Genomic DNA, 19548 nt, shown 5'->3' with positions numbered 1-19548 from the left:
GCGAACTACCCGCACGGCACACCACAGCTCACACCCTTGACACGGACGTGGTCGTCGAGAGCCTGGCTTAGATTACGTTCTCTGATAACACCGGAAGTAGAAGAAGGTGCACAGCAGCGAGCCGGTTTGCCCGAACGTGTCTTGCTTTTGCACTGCCGGCTGAATCCATCGCCGCCGCTGCGACCACTCGTGTCATTTCAGCTGGCGTGTCTTCCGAAATAATATTAGTAAAGGTGTAACCTGCTTCATTTTAGTGCCTTGTATGCATAAATATAACTCAGTACGAAGTTCATTGCTCAAGAAATCGGCAAAATGAACTGAATTCTCAAGCAGCGATGGCGGCAGCGGGGTGGCATGTATACGAGGGGCACGACGAATGTGAACGTTTTCGGTGGGGCCGGACGTGGTTTTCCAGTCGCGCTAGCATTTTTGCTTGAATTCTCCAATGAGAATTCTTCAGGACTCTATTTTTTTTTTTTTTTCATGTTGACTTTGCGGTGCGGTTTTCCGGCTGCTTAAGCGAGGAAGCGAGTGAATTTCCGATGAGTTTGGCCGCTATCGCTCGCTCTGATGTCAACTGTGAAGGCGCTGCAAGTGAAAAAACCGCGGCACTTAATTGACGGTGAAGGCAGGAAGGTTCAAAAGAACATCACAGACTTTTTTCAGCAAGGTGTAGTTGCCAGTGAAGTTCTTGTTCATAATTTTTATCAGCTTCAAGTTGTTTTTGGTTGATACAAATTCGGGCTGATACGAATATTTGATGCGCTCCCTTCGAAATCGTATCGACGAGATTCTACTGTAGTTTGATATCCAACGGATCACTGGCTCATCCACGAGTTTGCAAACCAGCTCGTAACCTACCTTATTATGCCAAACCCGGTCAAATTCCTTTGAAAAGTCCATAAAGTTGATATCGATTTGCGTGTGTTGATTGATGGCTTCGGCTAGATCATGGATTGTTTCGACAAGTTGCGTTACAGTTGACAGGCCTCTCCGAAAACCGTGCTGGTTATGATGTAGTAGGTCATTGTCTTTGACAAACCTTGTACTGAATTTGAGAATAATATGCTCGTGCAGTTTACAGCTAGTGCAAGTTAAGGAAATGGGCCTGTAGTTTGATGGAGTTGATTTGTCACCAGATTAATGCACTGGGATTATTTTTGCAAGTTTACATTCGGAAGGAATCTGCAAATCCTGGATAGATCTAGTAAACATCAAGAGCAGGTACTTACTGAGTAGTTCGGCATACCGTTTGAGAAAGACATTTAGTATGCCATTTGGACCACAGCTCTTTTTATCATCAAGGTTTAATAGCAGACACAGTATACCGCTTTCAGTTTATTCTAGAGTTTATGATAATTTGGTATTGGTGGGTGGCATAATCTCTGGATGTTGTACTAGCCCATTATCGATTGTAAAGATACACTGGAAGTAACGATTGAATTGGACTGCCCTATCTTATGTGTCTGTCGAGGGGGAAGCATTTTGGCCTCTATGTTTATCACTTACATATAGCCAAAATTTTGCACGCGAGATTTTGATGAACTTTGCTGTAGTGGTACCAAAAAAAGCCCATTATTGAAGGGAATACTTTTCAGCACTTTTTCAGCATGTTTTTCAGTGCTTTTCAGCGTTTTTGATAAAGCAGCAATCTGAGCTGAGTAGTAGGGTTGTGAGCTAGACCTCCTAGCCTTCCTCAGCCTACTGATTTTACATTTCACATGCATTACCTCATGTGTAACCCAGGCATTATGCTTTCTTGTAATTTTGCACCATGTGGGGACAAAGTTCTAGATGCAATGAATGACTCTTGCCTTGAATTGTAACCATAAGTGATCCATCGATAACCTTTTGTCCATACATAGATCATAAAAGGCAAGAAATTCGTGGTTAAGATATGTTATTATTGTTGCATCATCTACTCTGTTGAATGCAAGAAAATACTTTTCAAGACCACGTAGCCGAGAAAGACCAGATAGGGGCAGTGCACATAGGACTGAGTTGTGATCGGATATACTGTCCACGATTTTGATGCATGTCTGGTTCTGGTGTTTCGGGAAATGGTCACTAACAAACACAACATCTAATATAAAGCTGGATCGACCCTCCATACGTGTGGGGACCCGTACCAGTTGTTCGAGATTAAAATTAAACAACATATTTAATATGACGTCATTTGCCACACTTCGTATTTTTTTGGACGACCATTCTATTTCAGGCAGATTGAGATCACACAACCAGTCACGTGATCGTGCATATAATCCAGAAGAAGTTTCCAAATTCCTCGGCATTAAGTGGTCTGTAGGCAGCACCAACGAATACATAGCCTTTCCGTCGCTGCGATTTGCACCACACCGCTACGATGCTAGAGTTACCCGGTATGACTTGCCCAGCTTTCATATGATTGAAAACTGAGTAAGTTGGTGACAATTCATGGTGGGTATAACCAAAGCAGAGCAAAAAAAAAAATGCGGACAAAGAAACAGTAGACACAACACAAGCTCCAACTTTCAACTCAAAATTTTAGTGAAAGGAGACCACAAAATACTGCTAACTGCACATGCACCAAAACCAACTCATGACAACTCGCTTGCTCAGAGACAAAGAAACTGATCTTAGGACTAGACTGTCAATGAATACAGTCGTCTAAAAAAGATTTCCTTATTCTTCAGGCCAAGCGAGGGCCGACTAGTGCAGTCAAGACTTGCAGTTACGACTTAAGAGTTGTGTTCTGTAGGCCTCACAAATTTCAGGAGTCAATTGATTGTGGTGGCAGAAAAGAATCTTAGCATGAGAAAATTACACAGTGCACTCGCAACCTCAGCAATACATTGGCAAGTGCGGCAAGCAAACATTGCTTCTCGGGACATTTTGGTGCTCTCCGAGCCACATGTTAACACAGCACTCGTGTTGTGTGCACTCTTTTTTAGTACTTGTTCTTTACGTGCTGCTATGCTTATTGAAGGGAACATGCTACTACTAAAAAAAAACCTCAATTCTGTAGCCAGGGGGAAATTCTGTAACCAGGGAAAAAAAAAAGTCTGCCCCCTTACTTCAAGTTTGTAACGATTATATAAACGATATAAGGTTTTAAAAAAAGAATATTTTGCACTCTTCACATGTTTGCACTCTTCACAAATATGTGGGAGAAATTTCGTCCCTTTCTGCCCATCAGAAGTATCAAAAACATGATGTGCAAACTCAAGAAGTTGCCCAACATTGCATCTTGAGAAAAAAATTAACGAGAACCAATAGACAACGATGTCCAGGAAAGCATAAGGGACATCCTTAGAAGTTATTTTAATGTAAATTGGAAGAAGGAAAAGTGGACGAAAAGACAACTAGCCACCAGCAGGATTTGAACTTGCAACCCTCGAAAAACGCGTCCGGTGCTCTACCACTGAGCTACGGTGGCGATCATCTCCTTGTCCACTTTATAGGGTGTACATGTGCATTTAAACGTGGAAGTGTCAGTCAGTGCTGCCTGTCGCCATTACAACGAGTGTGGAACACACTTCTTTGCCTGTCGGCCTAACGTGGCACATGATCTTATTACGAGCTGGCAGCTGACCAGCTTACGAGATGGCGCTGAATGATGCTGCCATGTTTAAATATTTATACTATATACCCTCCAAAATGTATAGGGGATAACCTCCACCGTAGATCAGTGGTAGAGCATCAGACGCATTATTCAAACATCGCAGGTTTGGATCCTGCTGGTGGTGAGTTATCATTTCGTCCACTTTTCTTTCTTCACATTTAATCACAATTACTTCTAATGAAATCCCCTCTACTTCCCTTGTCATCATTGTCTTCTAGTTCTCATTAAGGGGGGACACTGGTTGTGGAGACTGAAAAATCACGAAAAAACTAGTTTTTTTTTATTGCATTTTTGAAATCTACAGCTACTAGTGCTTTTATACCGTGAATTTCATGCCTATAATATCCTTATTTTAGCTGCTAAGAACCTTTATACAGCCCTTTCTAGCTGAATCTGAGCCGAAATCGATGTTGAAATCTCACATTTTCCGTGACGCGCCCTTGCTTTTCTATGTGTGCCAGCGCGGCCCGCTTAGTTTCATTTGAGAGAGCCGTCTTTCGCCTTCAAGTTCCCGCCAGCATGGGTCCAATTCAACCATTGGCAGCTTGTAAAATGAGCGGCAAAAAGAAGTATCCGAGCGCCTTCCTATTCGCTACTTCGCGCACGTGACTTGAGCTTGCCTCCCTATTGATGGAGGCTCCTGGCTTCGTCTGCTCCGGGTATTGAGGCGCGCGTTCATGCGCGCCATTTTGCCTCAGTGTCAGGGGAGAAGTTTCATGATGTCAAATCCTGAACGCAAATTTCGAACGCGGCACAAGTTTGGTGCGAGAAAGGTGAGAAGGACGCTAGTCCCGAATTTCAAGAAGCGCTCCATGATACAGCAAAACCCCCGTGATGCCACAGTCTTCGCAGCCCATGGCGAAGTCGTCGACGCCACGGAAGGCCTAGCTACCGCATCAGTTGTCACGGAGCCTGTGCAAAGTCCATCAGCCGCGGAGCCTTCGAGCAGCGGTCGCGTGTGTCTAGATACTATCTATCGGCAGCAATCTGACTTGGAAGAGGAGCGAGCTAAAGCCAAAGATAAGTTATCGGAGTTGTCGTTCGTTGCAGCGACAGAGCGGAAACGCGCATTCGTATTTGACGGTGCCGACGAAGCAGCTCGGCCGCCTGATGGAACCACGTTCACAATTATAGATTTGGACACAGTGAACAGTGCTTTGTTGGCATTCGCAAAGTGGAAGGCACGCAACGGAGAACTGCAGATCATCCGCGACAACCGGGAATTCGGACTCGCCGTGAAGTTGCGTTTTGTGTGTTCGACCTGTGGGGAAACTGCGTCGTTGGGGAGCTCGCTGCGCGTACCTAGCGATGAACGTATGAAACCTTTTGCTGTGAACGTTTTGGCCGTGCATGCCATGCAGGCAACGGGGAACGGCCAGACCGCGCTGAATGATGTGTTCTCATTGATGGGCATCAGCCGTCGGGGTCTTCACACGAAAACGTGGCAACACTACGTGAAGACGAAGTAGGCACCCGCAGTCGATCGTGCTGCCCGCAATTTGACGAGCCACTGCGCGTGGTCAGTTCGCGTACTTTATGCCGAACCTAATATAGGCCACATAGAAAGCATCGCGGTGTCGTTTGATGGGTCATGGATGACTCGCTGTCATTCGTCGCATATCGGTGTCGGCACCGTCATTGAATTGTTCAGCGGACTGGTGCTTGACTTAGTTGTTTTGAGCAACTTTTGTGCTGGATGCGAGTCGGGCCCAAAGGAAGGTGACCCTTCTTATGCAGCGTGAAAGGAACATCACCAGTGTCAGAAAAACAGTGAGAAGAAGGCTGGAGAAATGGAGGTTGAGGCTGCCCTCATCCTCTTCAAGAGGTCATTTGAGCGGCACAACCTGTGCTACACCACGGTGCTTTGCAACGGGGACAGCCGCAGTTACTTTGCGCTACAAGAAGATACGGTTTTTGGGTATATCCCAGTGGAAAAAGAGGACTGCATTAATCATGTCCAAAAGTGTATGGGCACTGCTTTGCGCAACTTGATTGCAAAACACAAAGGCCCTGGCCTTGAGAGCCTTGGGTGAAAGGGCTACTTGACAGGAGACTTGATTTCCAAGCTCACCAATTATTACGGGCGGGCTCTGATGTTGATGCTACGCACACAGCAGCGATGGCCACTTATAATCACATCGCGTCCAATGATAATGTGGCAAACCACACTCTGTGCCCATCTGATCCAAATTCCTGGTGCAAACAAAATGCGGCAAAGGTCAAGGGAGAGCCCATTCCCAAACATCGTCGAAAGCTGCCTCCACATATCTGCCAAGCCTTACTTCCCATTTATGAGCGCTTGTCAGACGGAAAGCGGTTGCAACAATGCCAGCGAGGGAAAACCCAAAATAACAACGAATGCCTGCATTCAATGATCTGGGCGCTGGCACCAAAGGAGCGACATGCTTCGCTATTCACGGTGGAGGCAGCTGTGGCAGAAGCAGTGCTCAAATTCAATGCAGGCAATAAAAAGGCATTCGAGGACATTATGAAAGAGCTGACCCTAAACCCCAGCTGGCAAAGCCGCAGCCGCATGGCTGAAAAGGATCGACGGTGCACAGCAGCATCAGTCAAGAAGCGACAAGCAACGGAGAACATGCACCAGTCCCTGAAAAAACGCCACCCAGGAACTCATAGTCAAAAGGACTACATGAGCGGTGCATACTGAGCATTTTCAAGTGCAGTTATGTAAATGAATGAGTTTTATTTCTTTTTCTCAGTTTTCTGAAAACATGATTTTTGGTGACTTTACTAGTTTGTCGGGTTGATATCTTGCAATCTAGAATAGCTAGAGCAATAATTTTTTCATTAACGTAAAGCCCAATCTGTGTATTACAAAGTGCTGAGAGCAGAATTTCCATTTGCTGCGCATATAAATTTAGACGGTATTAAATTGCTTTGTATGTGATAGTCATGACATGACTCCTCAACTTTCATCATCCGAAGAATCACTAGTTTTTCTTTAATTTGAAATCTGCTTGCAGCATTGCACTGATTGCTAATTGCACTGCCTAGCTATACATTAATATTTGCTTTTTGATAAGCCCTTTCTTTTCTATTGCCTCCGAAAACAATAGAGTGGCAGCATTGTGTATTTTCTAAATTAATTGACCTACAATAAAAATTTTTGCACATTTGAAATCAGCAGGAGAAACTACATAGGCATGTATATTTTCATCATGTTTGGTCCACAAATACAGAAAATATCTCCACACACCATGTCCCACCTTAATATTGTCTCTAACAAAGAAAACTTAAGTTTACACTTGGTTTCTTCATCTTGAGAAATGCTCAACGATGAATGCTAAAACAGAAAGGAAACCATGTTAAACGAGCATAAAGAAACGTGCGGGGAGGAAGGCTTCGCTCTAGTAGCAATGGTGAACTTTGATCTTAAGGGCAAGGTCGTGATTGCTGACGCACGTGCTATCTCGGCATGTATAAGTGCGCTTTCAACGCAAAGAGACTGTATGAAAAGAGCACTGCTTCCTAAAGCAGCACTATTTGCTCACACCACCGCTTTGTAGGAGTACCGTGATATCATACCTGAAAAAGTTGGCTACCAGCCTTACCTCAAGGAACATTGCAATTTGTTGCTGTTGCGTTCATTGCATTGCATTCAACGCGCCGTCGTATTGTTGCCAGAGCTAATTGCAAAGGCTACGATCCCGCAAACTTGTGACGCAAGACAGAAGCACGTCACAAGTCAACCTCCAAAGCTCCGAAGACCCATCATCACTGCAGTCTCTGAGAGTTTCCATCAGCGTTTAATCCGACCTCCTCCCGGTATGACACATTTATACCTATTAAAAAAGAAAAAAGAACAGCAAAGCTGAACATCGTCGGGAGCCACACCATGCAGAACGAACAAAATGGATACCACGAAAAACTATTCGGTAAAGCGCCCTCCATATGCAACGCAGCCCGACATATGAGACACAAACTAAAAGCATGGCACTGCCAACGCAAAAGTAGTCTTTTTTTCTTTTGTTGTAGTTGTTTTTGGTTTGGAGGGGGGGAAAAGACACATCTGCACATACATCTGCGGTGGACAAAAACGGTGGCACCGCGGGCTCGTGGGCCTGCCTGGCTGCTTTGCGCACACCCGTGAGCAATAACGAACACTCGCACTCGCCAGGGAGTCGGCGGCGGCGCAACTGCGAAAGGTGCATGCTCGTGCCAAACTGACTAAATTGGGGCAAAATTCTTACATTGTCCGTGGAGAAAATTCTTCATATCAAGGATGTCTCCCGCTGTTACTTTATTATATAAAGGTCGCTTCTATGAGGTAACGACGAAGAATTAAAAAACTTCCGTCATAGCGAGGAATTCGTTATTATGAGGTTCGTTATAAGCAGGTTTATCTGTATAACAGATGCATCTTGCCGGTACTTGCCTACAGAGTAGAAACTTCGAGTCTTACAAAGAGGGTTCAGCTTAAACTGAGGCGACGCAGTGAGCAATGGAAAGGAAGATGATAGGTGTAACCTTAAGAGACAAGAAGAGAGCAGAGTGAATCAAGGAAGAAACCGGGGTAAAGGATTTCATAGTTGAAATTAAGAAGAAGAAACGGACATGGGACGGGCACGTAGCGCGTAGGCAGGATAACTACTGGTCATTAAGGGCAACTGACTGGATTCCCAAAGAAGGTAAACGGATGAGGGGAGACAAAGTTGAGTGGGCCGATGAGATTAAATAATTCGCAGGTATAATGTGGCAGCAGAAAGCGCAAAATTGAGTTGACTGGTGGATCGTAGGAAGGACCATTGCCCTGCAGTCAGCATAGTCAGGCTGATGATGATGATTTCTGGCAAATATCAAATCAAACCGCAAAATCTCAGCACCACATTTTAGAAGTAACCACAGTCTCATATTACTAAATAAGCCCTAGATGATTGGTGTGAGATAAAGATAATCTTGCTGATTTTCACATTTCGCCACATTACTGTATAAGCCAGACTATAGGTCGAGTGGGAATATAGGTCGACCCCCCAAGCTCAGGTTACCAAAAAAGAAAAAAAGAAAAACAACCCAAAATTGCCAAACGACATTTATTTGCGAATTGGGGGCACCGCACCCTGACCGTCGGAGCTCCCCTCAACCACCATCGCAACTGTTCCTATTCGTCAGACGAAGCACCACTGTCTTCTGAAGACGAGAGTTTGTCCCTGGCCGCCTCCCACAGTGCGTTGTCTTCCGTGCCATAGAGCGAGTTGCTGAAGAAACCTTTCTTAAAAGCATTTTCCACAATGGAATTCGGCAAGGAACGCCAGGCGGAAAGCACCCAGCCACAAACAGTCGCAAGCGGAGGCCTCTATAGGCGGCTCGTCAATGTCTTTGGGTTGTCGCCGGACATCCACTTTTGGTACTCCAGTTGGACTCAGTCCTTGAACAGCTTGTTTAGCACAACATCGATCGGTTGGAGGGCAGACGTCATAGCACCTGGTATCACGGCGAGGTCCGTTTTTACATCGCCCAGTGCGCCCTTCACAGCGTCGGTTAAGTGACCACAAAACGCATCTAACACCAGCATGCTGCAAATACGCAGCAGTGCACCTGGCTGACGGTTCCAGACTACTCGTATCCATTCGAGCATCATGGCCTCGTCCATGTATCCCTTTTTGTTGACGCAAACGACAACACCGGGCGGGAACACTTCCTTCGGCATTGTCTTACTTTTGAAAATGATGAAGGGAAGAAGCTTTCTACCATCTGCCATGCATGTCAGCATGACGGTGAAGCACGAGTGCTCGTTGCCAACAGCTTCATATCCTTGGCGCCACGCTGCATGATCATGGTCGATGAAGGCATGTCAAACCACATGGGGGTCACATTGACATTGTCAATCTGCCCCATCATGTAGTTGTTCTGCTTCCGAAGCCAGTTCACGAAGCCCTGAAAATTTGTAAGCTTGTCCTCAAACTCGTCTGGAAACTTCTGACAGATGGATGTGCGCCACTGGAAAGAAAATCCTTTGCGTCTCATGAATCGACACACCCAAGAGTTTGGTGCACGAAATTCTTCTCTCATGAGCCCAGCTTCTTGAGCGAGTTCCACAGCTTTCTTGCAAATGGTATCCACGGTCACTGACAGCGAGCATGCATGAACTTCCCACACAAAGTTCCCTAGCGTATACTCCAGCTGCAGATGAACCGCACTTCGCCCACGAAATGACATTTTCCGAGGATTGCACATCTGCAGCTTCCCTTTCTGCGCCCTCCAATTGCGCATGCTTTTTTCTGATACACCAAAGCGGTGCTGAGCAGCCTAATTTTCATTCCCTGCTGCGAACTTAACAACATCTAGTTAAAACGCAGCTGAGTACTGCCTTCTCTTACCGCTAATCATATTCAGTGAACGAAAAAAAGACCACTAAATATGAAACGCAATGTCAAGTGGAGTGAAAACTGAGAACAGATCAAAGGCAAATAATGAACACAAAAAAAAACAGACAAGAGAGAAAAAACAACAACCTGCTATTGGATTTGATTACGAATATGGCCGGGTCCTGCTTCTCATGCACATGCAAGCCACGTATTGCCAGACAGCGGTGCACTCTTGGCTAGACACCACTATATAAGACGAGGGGCGACTTTAGCTCATTGTTTTATTGAAAATATCTCGACTTATATTCCGGTTTATACGGTAGACTGCATGTCTTGCTGAGAAATGAAAACAACTAAATGAGCTATATACTTAATGTGCCAATTCTTGTCACACAAATGAGATCAGAGCCATTCATGATGCAGACCAGTAGCACAGCAGGACAGTAGTACACAGATTCTCTTCAGTTTTTTAACGATTTGTGAGTCAGACAAACAGTAAAAGTTAGTCATTCTCATTCCCTCAGTGTCATTTTGGAGCAGGTTTGGAGAAATTCCTAACAAAAATTACTGTTTTGAGCAGCATGTAACCGCACTTCCATCACTGCCAGTGCTCAGCCTTCACATGACCCCAACAGTTCGATCAGCACACAGGTATGTGTGTTCAACATTCATCCATGCACAGTGAGGAGGAGCCCTTGGACAGGAGCAGAGAGAAACACATAAGAAAGGGGTGAAGTGAGTGAGGGCCACATTTAAGTCCCCCAACTGTGCCATTATTTTGAAATATTCCCAAGGCTACATGTTCCCTGTAGGCTCGTGTGCAACACCACACCTACACTTCGACCTCTGGGTGGTTGAAGAACTGGCCTTCAGCCCCTCCAAAAAGCGCAAAAAAAGGTAAAGGCCATGGTTCAGTGACTTTATGAAGTGAGAGAGAACCTTGACTGTAGGAAAAGTCTTTCGTTGCTGCGTGCTTGACTCCCCAATGAGAGGACCATGAGAGCCACTTTCACTTTTGTACCGGTAGCGGGTCTCCTTCATGGGCTGCTCGACGATCACTAGCCGAGCACCACCTGCAATCGGCACATAAAATGCAAACAAGTGAGCACAACACGTAAAATCTCAAACGCCTACACAATTGGACCAGTCTTTCACCAGCAGGCAAAAGAATGAGCTGAGTCAGACTTCTCAGCCCAAGCTAGAATGCAATTTCATTGCCTACAATGGTGGTTGACAAGCAGCTGTATTGTACACTATGTACAGACACACGCAAAAATAACACAAAAATACTAAAGATAAGTTTTGTAATTTTTTATGTCACACGTGTAGATTTCGGCATGAAATTTAAAAATGAAACTTAAACCTAATCCACTAATAATGAGCTTATAACAATGCAACTCATGGCATTATAAATGTGAAAGTTGTGTTTACCGATCTAAACAAAGTCTGTTTCTCCTTAGTGTCCCTTTAATGAAATGCACATACGTGTACATAAATGCAGGTTTGTTAATAAAAAAATCCAGAAAATGAAATTAGCTTAATTCTCTAAATTTCCTTGCACCCTAACCTCACTTTGTTCAGCCTCATTCATGTTCGTGACTTCAAATTTTTGCGCAATACAGTTCATATTAGTAATTACGGTGGAAATGATGATGATATATGTGTTTTATTGACACAAGGGCCATCTATTGGCCAAAGCACTCTAGTACACAATATTGTATATAGACAATGATTGCAATAGGTGGCTGCGCAGGGGCCTAAAATTGTGCTGAGCGACCAGTACACAAATTCTGTGACCCTGTGTCCCAGTAAAATTTCACAGGCATCTGCCACAGTTGAAAACGCTGATAATCCTGGCCATAGCATCATATCAAAACAACCATTCTGTATGAACTATTCCTTTATGTACAATAAAACCTCATTTATTCGAACTCAATCATTCCTCAAAATCCTGCTAAATTTAAAGTATTTCAGTGAATGTAAGTTTTAGCAGATAATTTGAAGCGCCGGTCAGCACAAGTCCGGTTAATTCAAAAACTTTGGCTGCAGTGTGCCAATTCCCAATCCCAATTTCGCCACTAATCCGCGGACACAGCGGCCTTCAAGAGCCACTAGCCAATGTACTTTAATGACCTAAAGAGCTGAAGCAACCCTGCCTCGCTACTTCCAGCTGGAAAAATAAAGTTATATATTAAAAATGGTCTCGTGATCAGCTGAAGTATGCGCTTGTGCAAAACAAGATGTGCTTCAGTGCAATACAGAAGTGACGTGAAGGCAGCATTTTGCATGTTTCTTGCAACGTCAGCGCATCACGATTTATCCATTTTACCTCATTGATTTATATGTGGGTTTAACATCCCAAAACCATCATCCAGAAAATAACTAGCATATAGAGTTTCAAAAATTGCATCGAGCAAATATAAAAAAAACATGCAAAATAAGTTTTGTAATTTGTTGCGTCACACGTGAAGATTTCGACGTGAAATTTAAAAATGAAACTTAAACCTTGACTTCATTTACTAATAACGAGCTTGTAACATTGCAACTCATGGCTTTATAATTCTTAAAGTTGTGTTTATCGATCTAAACAAAGTCATTGTTTCTCCTTGTGTCCCTTTAATGAAAAGCACATAGGCGTACATAAATGCAGGTTTTTTAATAAAAAAAATCCAGAAAATGAAATGGCTTATTTCTCTGAGAGGTGCCGTAGTGGAACGCTCTAGACTAAATTTTGACCACCTGAGGCTCTTTAACGTGCATCCAAATCTGAGCACACGTGCCTAAAGCATTTTCGCCTCCATCAAAAATGCAGTCGCCGCAGCCGGGATTCGATCTCGTGACCTGGGGGTCAGCAGCCGAGTACCTTAGCCACTACACCACCGCGGCGGGGCCATTCTTTTGGGAAAGTTAAAGAAATTGATAAAGGACAGTCTGGAGAAATCTGTGATATATGCGAACCTTCGAGTGCCGGTTGCTCCAGCAATTCACGCACTTGCACAGCAGGCAGAGTTCTTGCCTGCTACGCCTACTTTGAACACTCGGGTCGAAAGCTTCAATAGTGATCACGATGTTTTCCAGCCGAAACACATCACAAACAGCGTCATACTGTTCGTTATTAAATTCTTTATTTCACGAGAAAGAATGGGCGAATGGTCGCATCATAACGTGCTCACGCAGCAAAGAGAAGGTGACATGCTGGCCGTGTGTCACTACTCTGTTGCAGTAAAGATGTCTTGTTTTTCGCAGGCACGCATTTCAGTTGATCACGTTTTTTTTTTTTTTTGTGACAGCAGTTAGGCTTCGAATTCCCTTTTGTTTGCGCCACAACTGTGACCAGGTATTGCTAGAGAACATAGCTCTTGGTGCCACAAACTAGCTGGCACAGCAAGCGATCATCCCTGATTAATTTGAATAATTTCAAGTTCCTTGCATTCCACTTTCTCTATGTTCTGTTAATTCGAAAACGCACTTAATACAAAGATTTCTCACGGTCCCAGTAGCTTCAAAGTAACAAGGGTTTACTGAAATTTGAATGAACATTCTAATAGAAGACAGAACGTGCCAAGACGGACACAAATAAGTCAAGAAACCACAAATGCCATTTGTGATGTCAACTTCTTTCTTCTGTTTGTGGTTGAATGCCGAGTGTTTCAGAATGAATACTAAAGACGTGCAAATAGTGAAACTTTATCTCGAATTAGATAGAGCCAAACAGTGGCCAAAAATGTTGAATATGAAATACCAAAAATTTTATTGATAAATTGAAAGTACAAAATGCAATCTGCTCATGTCCTTGAGCGACTCCTACTGAAAAAATACCGTATATACTCGTGCGATTTGTGTACTTTTTTTAGCGATTCTGGTTCCCTTAGAAGGGGGTGTGCAAATTACATGGGGATTTCGCGAGCGTACATGAAATATTGTCTCGCACTCCTAACGCACGCGGTATATAAATTTTAAGAAAAAGAGCACAAACAAAGCGTATTTGTTACTTTAAATGTATGTGTGAAAAAAACTTACTTCAAACCAAGCAACTGTATGCAAACCTACTTTGAAAGTATTAGCCCTTATTTTAACCAGTCAGATCCGGTCACTAGCGGTCTAGTGGGAATCAGTGATCGCAAAGTCCGATTGAGAATCATTGTTGCGGCCGCTGCCACCGCCCTCCCCTTCCAAAGCGCATCATCCTTGGTTCTGTCGAGCGCGTTTGAATGCCCCATTTACTTGAATCTCTTCTCGACAATGCTGGGAGAAACTAGCGCCCATGACACGGCGATACCGGATAATCTAAGCATCTACACATAATTTAAAAGACCTTTTTCAATGGCAGAAAACTTGCATTATCAAGCGTACAGTCTTCTGCTAAATTGTGTATCGATCACACCGATCGTCACACATTGAAGTACACATTTCATTCACTTTAAAGTGCTTGGCAGCGGCACGGTTCCCCTTTTCTTCAGCAAAATTTACAACAGCGAGCTTTAGTTTTGCCTTATATATGATTACTGTAGCAAATTGCAAGATAACTGTAAAAACGTATCGGTTGGATGTCGAAACTTAAACTTCCGAAATCGGCCAAGCGTGCGTTGCAGCACGGACGCAGGGAACGGGAGGAACAGCCGACGCGACAGGCCCTCGCACACCTACGATACAAAAAGTTGTCTGTGCCGTGAGGCAAGCAGGCATTCTCGAGGTGGTGGAAATGGCGAGATAGGGGGAGGCAAAAATTTGAGCAGTTCAGGCGACCCATCAACAGGTTTGAGTGTTCAGGTACGGTATTCTGGGGACCCTAGTTCCAGGGAAGTCGTCGGAAGGGACTTGCACTAGCAGCCCACTTGAAGCATCGAAAGGTCATAAGTCTTTTTGTGCACTCACCAGCGAGCTGCATCGGGAAGTGAAAAATATAAGAAAAATATATTTTTTTAGTAAAGCTGCCAAAATATCAGGGGTGCACAAATTATTTGAGGGCACAAATTATGCCAGTAAATACAATCAAATGTTCACGCAGAAACACGAGCTGCTCCCCGAGACCTTTCTTGAAACTTTCTCGACGTGGTATTATTGTGTTTCCTGCAGTTGAAAACATGCACTGACTGGGCGCTTCAGTGGCAGAAGTGGGAAGGTATTGCAAAAAAATTTTGTCAATACCTGGATAAAGTGTAGCTCTATGCACTTTCCTGTTTTAAAAAAGCCTACTTACCTGAAGTCAGGAGCTCATCAAGTATTTTTGAACCTCTTGACTATAATGTCTAAGCTCAGTGCTGGTTATTTTTTTCACGCTAGCAGTTATAGCCTCCCTAACTGTTCTGTGGCCCTTTCTGCTGGAGCTATGCCATGTGAAAATGACATAATCTCCCTATAAAATAAACATGTGCACACTTTTGCACCAGTATATTGGTGAAAATTTTAGCAGAAGGCCTTCTGTAATGACGTTAGCATTAGTTTTCGTTCGCCCACCCTAAATGAGTTGCATCATTGACATTTATCACGCTTTAGAGATCCGTCCTGTCGAATCATTTGAAACTTCGAATACTAGCTATTCTAAAGTCAGATCACATTGCTCAACTTTGCATTATTGAATTCGAATTCGGAACTCAAATATTTGCACGCCCCTAATAATTGCTTACCATATAGCTCAGCCCTTTGTTAATATAGAACGAAGAGTACTACCAATTTCAACAAAAAAGAAATACAACGCGGTCAGTTTAAGCTGACCGCGTTGTAGTAAATCAACTCATGTACTTAATCAAGTAAAAGGCTTCAATCTTACTATAAAAACCTGTAATAGCACCAAGACGGGATATTCATAAGGCTTGGGGTTCCAGACATTCAAATGACATGAACGTTCAAGTCGAGACTATAAATATCCTAATGAAACTTATTTTCAATCTCAATTAAGATAACTTAATTCATTAAACTTTATGCTTAAGTAATTATCACAACAGAGTGGACATAAGATCTCAGAGCAGAAGAAAGATAAGCAATGCACTACATAGCTAAACCTGACTACACTAAAGAAAAAAATTTTTCAATACTCACATTGCAAAAATATACCAGCTGACATGCAAAATAAGAAGCCGGGAGAACTTCCATTGGGACAGCAAATATGTGCAAATGGACACAGTCAGCAGGTTTTCCCTACCATCTTTGTGTTCCATATAAAGTCCAAATCAATAACACCGCCCGAAGCATCGTACGTTCTATGTGCGAGTAAAAGTATGCAATCAAATGCCGCTGAAGCAAAGATGAGATGAGACGACCATTTTCATTGCACGAAGAATGCATGCGACAAAATCTCCCCCCGTGCGAAGCCTGCAGTTGATGGTTTCTTAAGCAAAAAGAAAACACTTCAACCATCTTTCATCAGGTGAAGAAGCATTGGAAAGGAAGGCTGTGTCGCTCGAGCACAAATGGAAACTTTAACCACAATGAAGTGGTAGCGAATGCTGGTGCTATTTGAAAATACATCAGCAAATGACCCGCTTACTTCACGTTGAGACAATAGAAATAATGAAAACCACTTCATTCTCTGTAGTGACCTTACTCCCTCCTTTACACTAAAATTTTGTAGATTTGTAAAAAAAATATACTTTCTTAGTGCGCAGGGAACGTTTCAGAAAAAGGCAAATAGGACAGGGAGCACTCTGTCCTACCTGTCTCCTTTCTGAAACATTCCCTGCACACCAAGAAAGTAGTATATAACTTTTAAAGCTAAAATACCAATCAGCTCAAGTAGCCACTCTTATGCATTTTATCGATTTACGCGAGATTAGTCTGAAAGAGTTAGCTGTTAGCCTGCCATCACAAATGTTACTAGAGTGAGCCAGGTGATGACATGTGCTCGCTTGGGCATGCCACATCACGAATTACAGTGGCACATGAGGAAACTAAAAACCATTTGGGAGCAGTTTCTGTGCAATAATGCATTTTGGAGCAGGATGGTGAAATGATGCAGCACATCCAGCCCTGCAACCTCCAGATCCCCTATAAGTACACAGGGTCACAATAGGGTACAGTTAAAACACGCAATAACAAAATCCGCGGGGAAAGCACAAAATTTTGCTCTTGCGGGAATTTCGTTGGCGGTATAATGCAGCAGAAAAGACATGGAATTTACAAAAAACGCATTTTATTTCCAAAAGTCAGTAAGTTTACTTTGGCGGGCCTTAACATGCAGCAATTTCATGCCTCTCAACTCACACTGTGAGAAATGGTCCATCGCCACGTCGTCATCGTGCTCGTCAAAAAACGAGCGAATTGTGTCGAAGGCATTCAGCACAACCTGCGGGTTTGTTGTTTTCTCTGGCTACTCCGGTCGATGCTCATCGGGATCGGCGGCCTCACACACGCGACTGACGATAGTTTCATCAGTCACTTCCTTGTGCACGACGAGGCCAAGCGCACAAACGACATCGGTGCAAACAAACTCATGAACGCTGAAGGCCGTCGAAAATCTCATTTGCCATGGCCCAAAGTTCGCCCCATGCACTGGTCAGTGACGGCGGCACTGCGCTGTTACCAGCACCGTCATCAAGTGCGCCTACAGGCGAACCTTCTTCTGGCTCCGCTGGATCAGTGCACGATGCCTGCGGAGTGACAAGGCCGGCGTGTGTGAAGCAATTCGTTATCCCGACTGAACTCGTTGCAATCCATGCGGGGGCGATTATCTCTAGCGCCATGAAGATGTCCACGTCAATGGGGCGCTTTAATTGTAGATTTAGCAGCAAACGCTGAATCAGCCTCTCTCTGTAAGCGCACTTCATGCTGTGAATAACACCCTGATCGAGGGGCTGTAGCCCCAAAATGCAGTTTGGTGGAAAGAATACCAGGCGCACGTTTCCGAGCTGCACATCGACGTGATGGCCGCTACAGTTGTCTAGAAGAAGGCAGACCGACCTGTTTGCCTTCCGCATGTTGGCATTGAACGACTAGAGCCAGATGCTAAAAATGGACTGCGTCATCCACGACTTCAAGTTCGCGGTGTAGCTTACCGGCAGCCTGTGATTCTCTTTAAAACAGCCGGGCTTCTTGCTCCTGCCAATAATGAGCAGTGGCCGTTTATCTGTGCCATCCTTGTTGGCGCACATCACGCACCCCTTGCTGTGCTTGTCACCGTGGCACTTCTGGCCTTTAATATTAGTCCAAGGTCTTGGATGGCAGCATTTCATAAAACAGTGCCGTTTCATCGGCATTATAGATGTCCGAGGGCTTGTACTGGCCGAGCAGTTCTTTGTTGCTGAGCAGCCACAACTACGTTGTCACCGAGTCAACGGCTGCTGCCTCCCCAGAGATTACTTTGACCACGGTGTCGTGGCGAGCTTTGAAATGGCTCAGCCAGCCGGCACTCGCCTCAAAGTTTTCTTGGCCGAGCATACACAAGCGAAGTCCAGCGTTTTCCGTTGCAGGATCCTGCCAGATAAAGGCACCTTGTTGGCACGCTGTTCACAAAACCACGCAAACAACGCCTCGTCTACGTCCGGGAACGCTGCAGCCATCACAGTTTTGTTTCTTGCACTCGTGCTGTTTTCAAGTGCACCAAGAATGGAGGCCTTGTGTTTGAGAATCGTGGACAACGAGCTGCAAGCAACGCCGAATTCTTCGACGATGTCAATTTTTTTTTCTACCCTTTTCCACCTCGCTGATGATTGCAGCCTTATCTTCCAGCGTGATGAATTTCTGCTTTTCCATTGGGGGCGGCATCTTCGCAGGCAGCGAAATCGGATGAAGCAATCGCAACACACGGTTGACGTTGCACCAAGCGACCAAGCAAATTCTTCAAAAATGGCTCCACACACATGACCATGTGTGCGCAAAGCCAACAAAGCCAAGAACAGAGCCAATTGATTGATTGATTGATATGTGGGGTTTAACGTCCCAAAACCACCATATGATTATGAGAGACGCCGTAGTGGAGGGCTCCGGAAAAGAACAGAGCCAAGCCAGCAAACGAAACTCCATGAGAAATGTGCATTTGGCTACCTATGTAGTGCCTGATAACGAGAAGGTGTTTTGGCAAGCCACCATCATCATCATTGTCGCCAGCTTTACGTTTCTTTTGTAAACAATGATGGCGGCTGCTTCTCAAGTGCGCTTAGCGATAGTTTTGCACAATTTAAGTGTAGTATGAATGCATTTCAGCAGTTTTCGAATGTAAATGTTGCGAGAGTAGATTATTTGCACACTCCTGTGTCAAAAATTTTGTTAATGAGGGACTGCGGTATGAATATCTTTCGTTGTCACGAATTACGAAATGCATTGACTCCTATGGCCGTTTGTCGGTGCTCAGAAAGTATTTCGTTGAGGTGAAAATTTTTTTCCCTCATGATTTCGTTATCGCGGGTTTCGACTGTATTATGTTCCCAAACCACAATATGACAATGGGAGGTCTGCATAGTAGAGGTCTGCAGTATTCCTTAATGAGCACCCAATAGATGGGCCTCCAACATTTAGCCACTATCGAAATGTGGGCACTGCGGCAAGGATTTGATCCCGTGACTTTCAGGTCTTCATTCGAGCAGCCTAATCACCAGATCACAGTGGCAGGGTGGCATGAAAAGGAAAAAGCCAGAGTACTGCAGGGTCCACTATGATCGTCGGCAGGATTTTTTAAGGGGGTGCAAA

The 19548-nt window shown here is 44.3% G+C and overlaps 1 protein-coding gene across 26 annotated transcripts in view; it reads right to left on the bottom strand.

Moving 5' to 3' along the window:
* Rel (nuclear factor NF-kappa-B family member relish) overlaps positions 1-19548 on the bottom strand; it is a 411660-nt gene that overhangs the window by 388357 nt on the left and 3755 nt on the right. For all 26 annotated transcript variants that reach the window (XM_075880947.1, XM_075880950.1, XM_075880933.1 and 23 more), the window contains exon 3: positions 10867-11000. In XM_075880947.1, coding sequence (XP_075737062.1) covers positions 10867-11000 — 134 coding nt within the window. The remainder of the gene's footprint in view (positions 1-10866; positions 11001-19548) is intronic.

This window comes from Rhipicephalus microplus, chromosome X (genome assembly GCF_043290135.1).
Source record: "Rhipicephalus microplus isolate Deutch F79 chromosome X, USDA_Rmic, whole genome shotgun sequence".
NCBI classification, from domain to species: Eukaryota; Metazoa; Arthropoda; class Arachnida; order Ixodida; family Ixodidae; genus Rhipicephalus; species Rhipicephalus microplus.
This window is presented reverse-complemented; position numbering and strand designations above follow the sequence as displayed.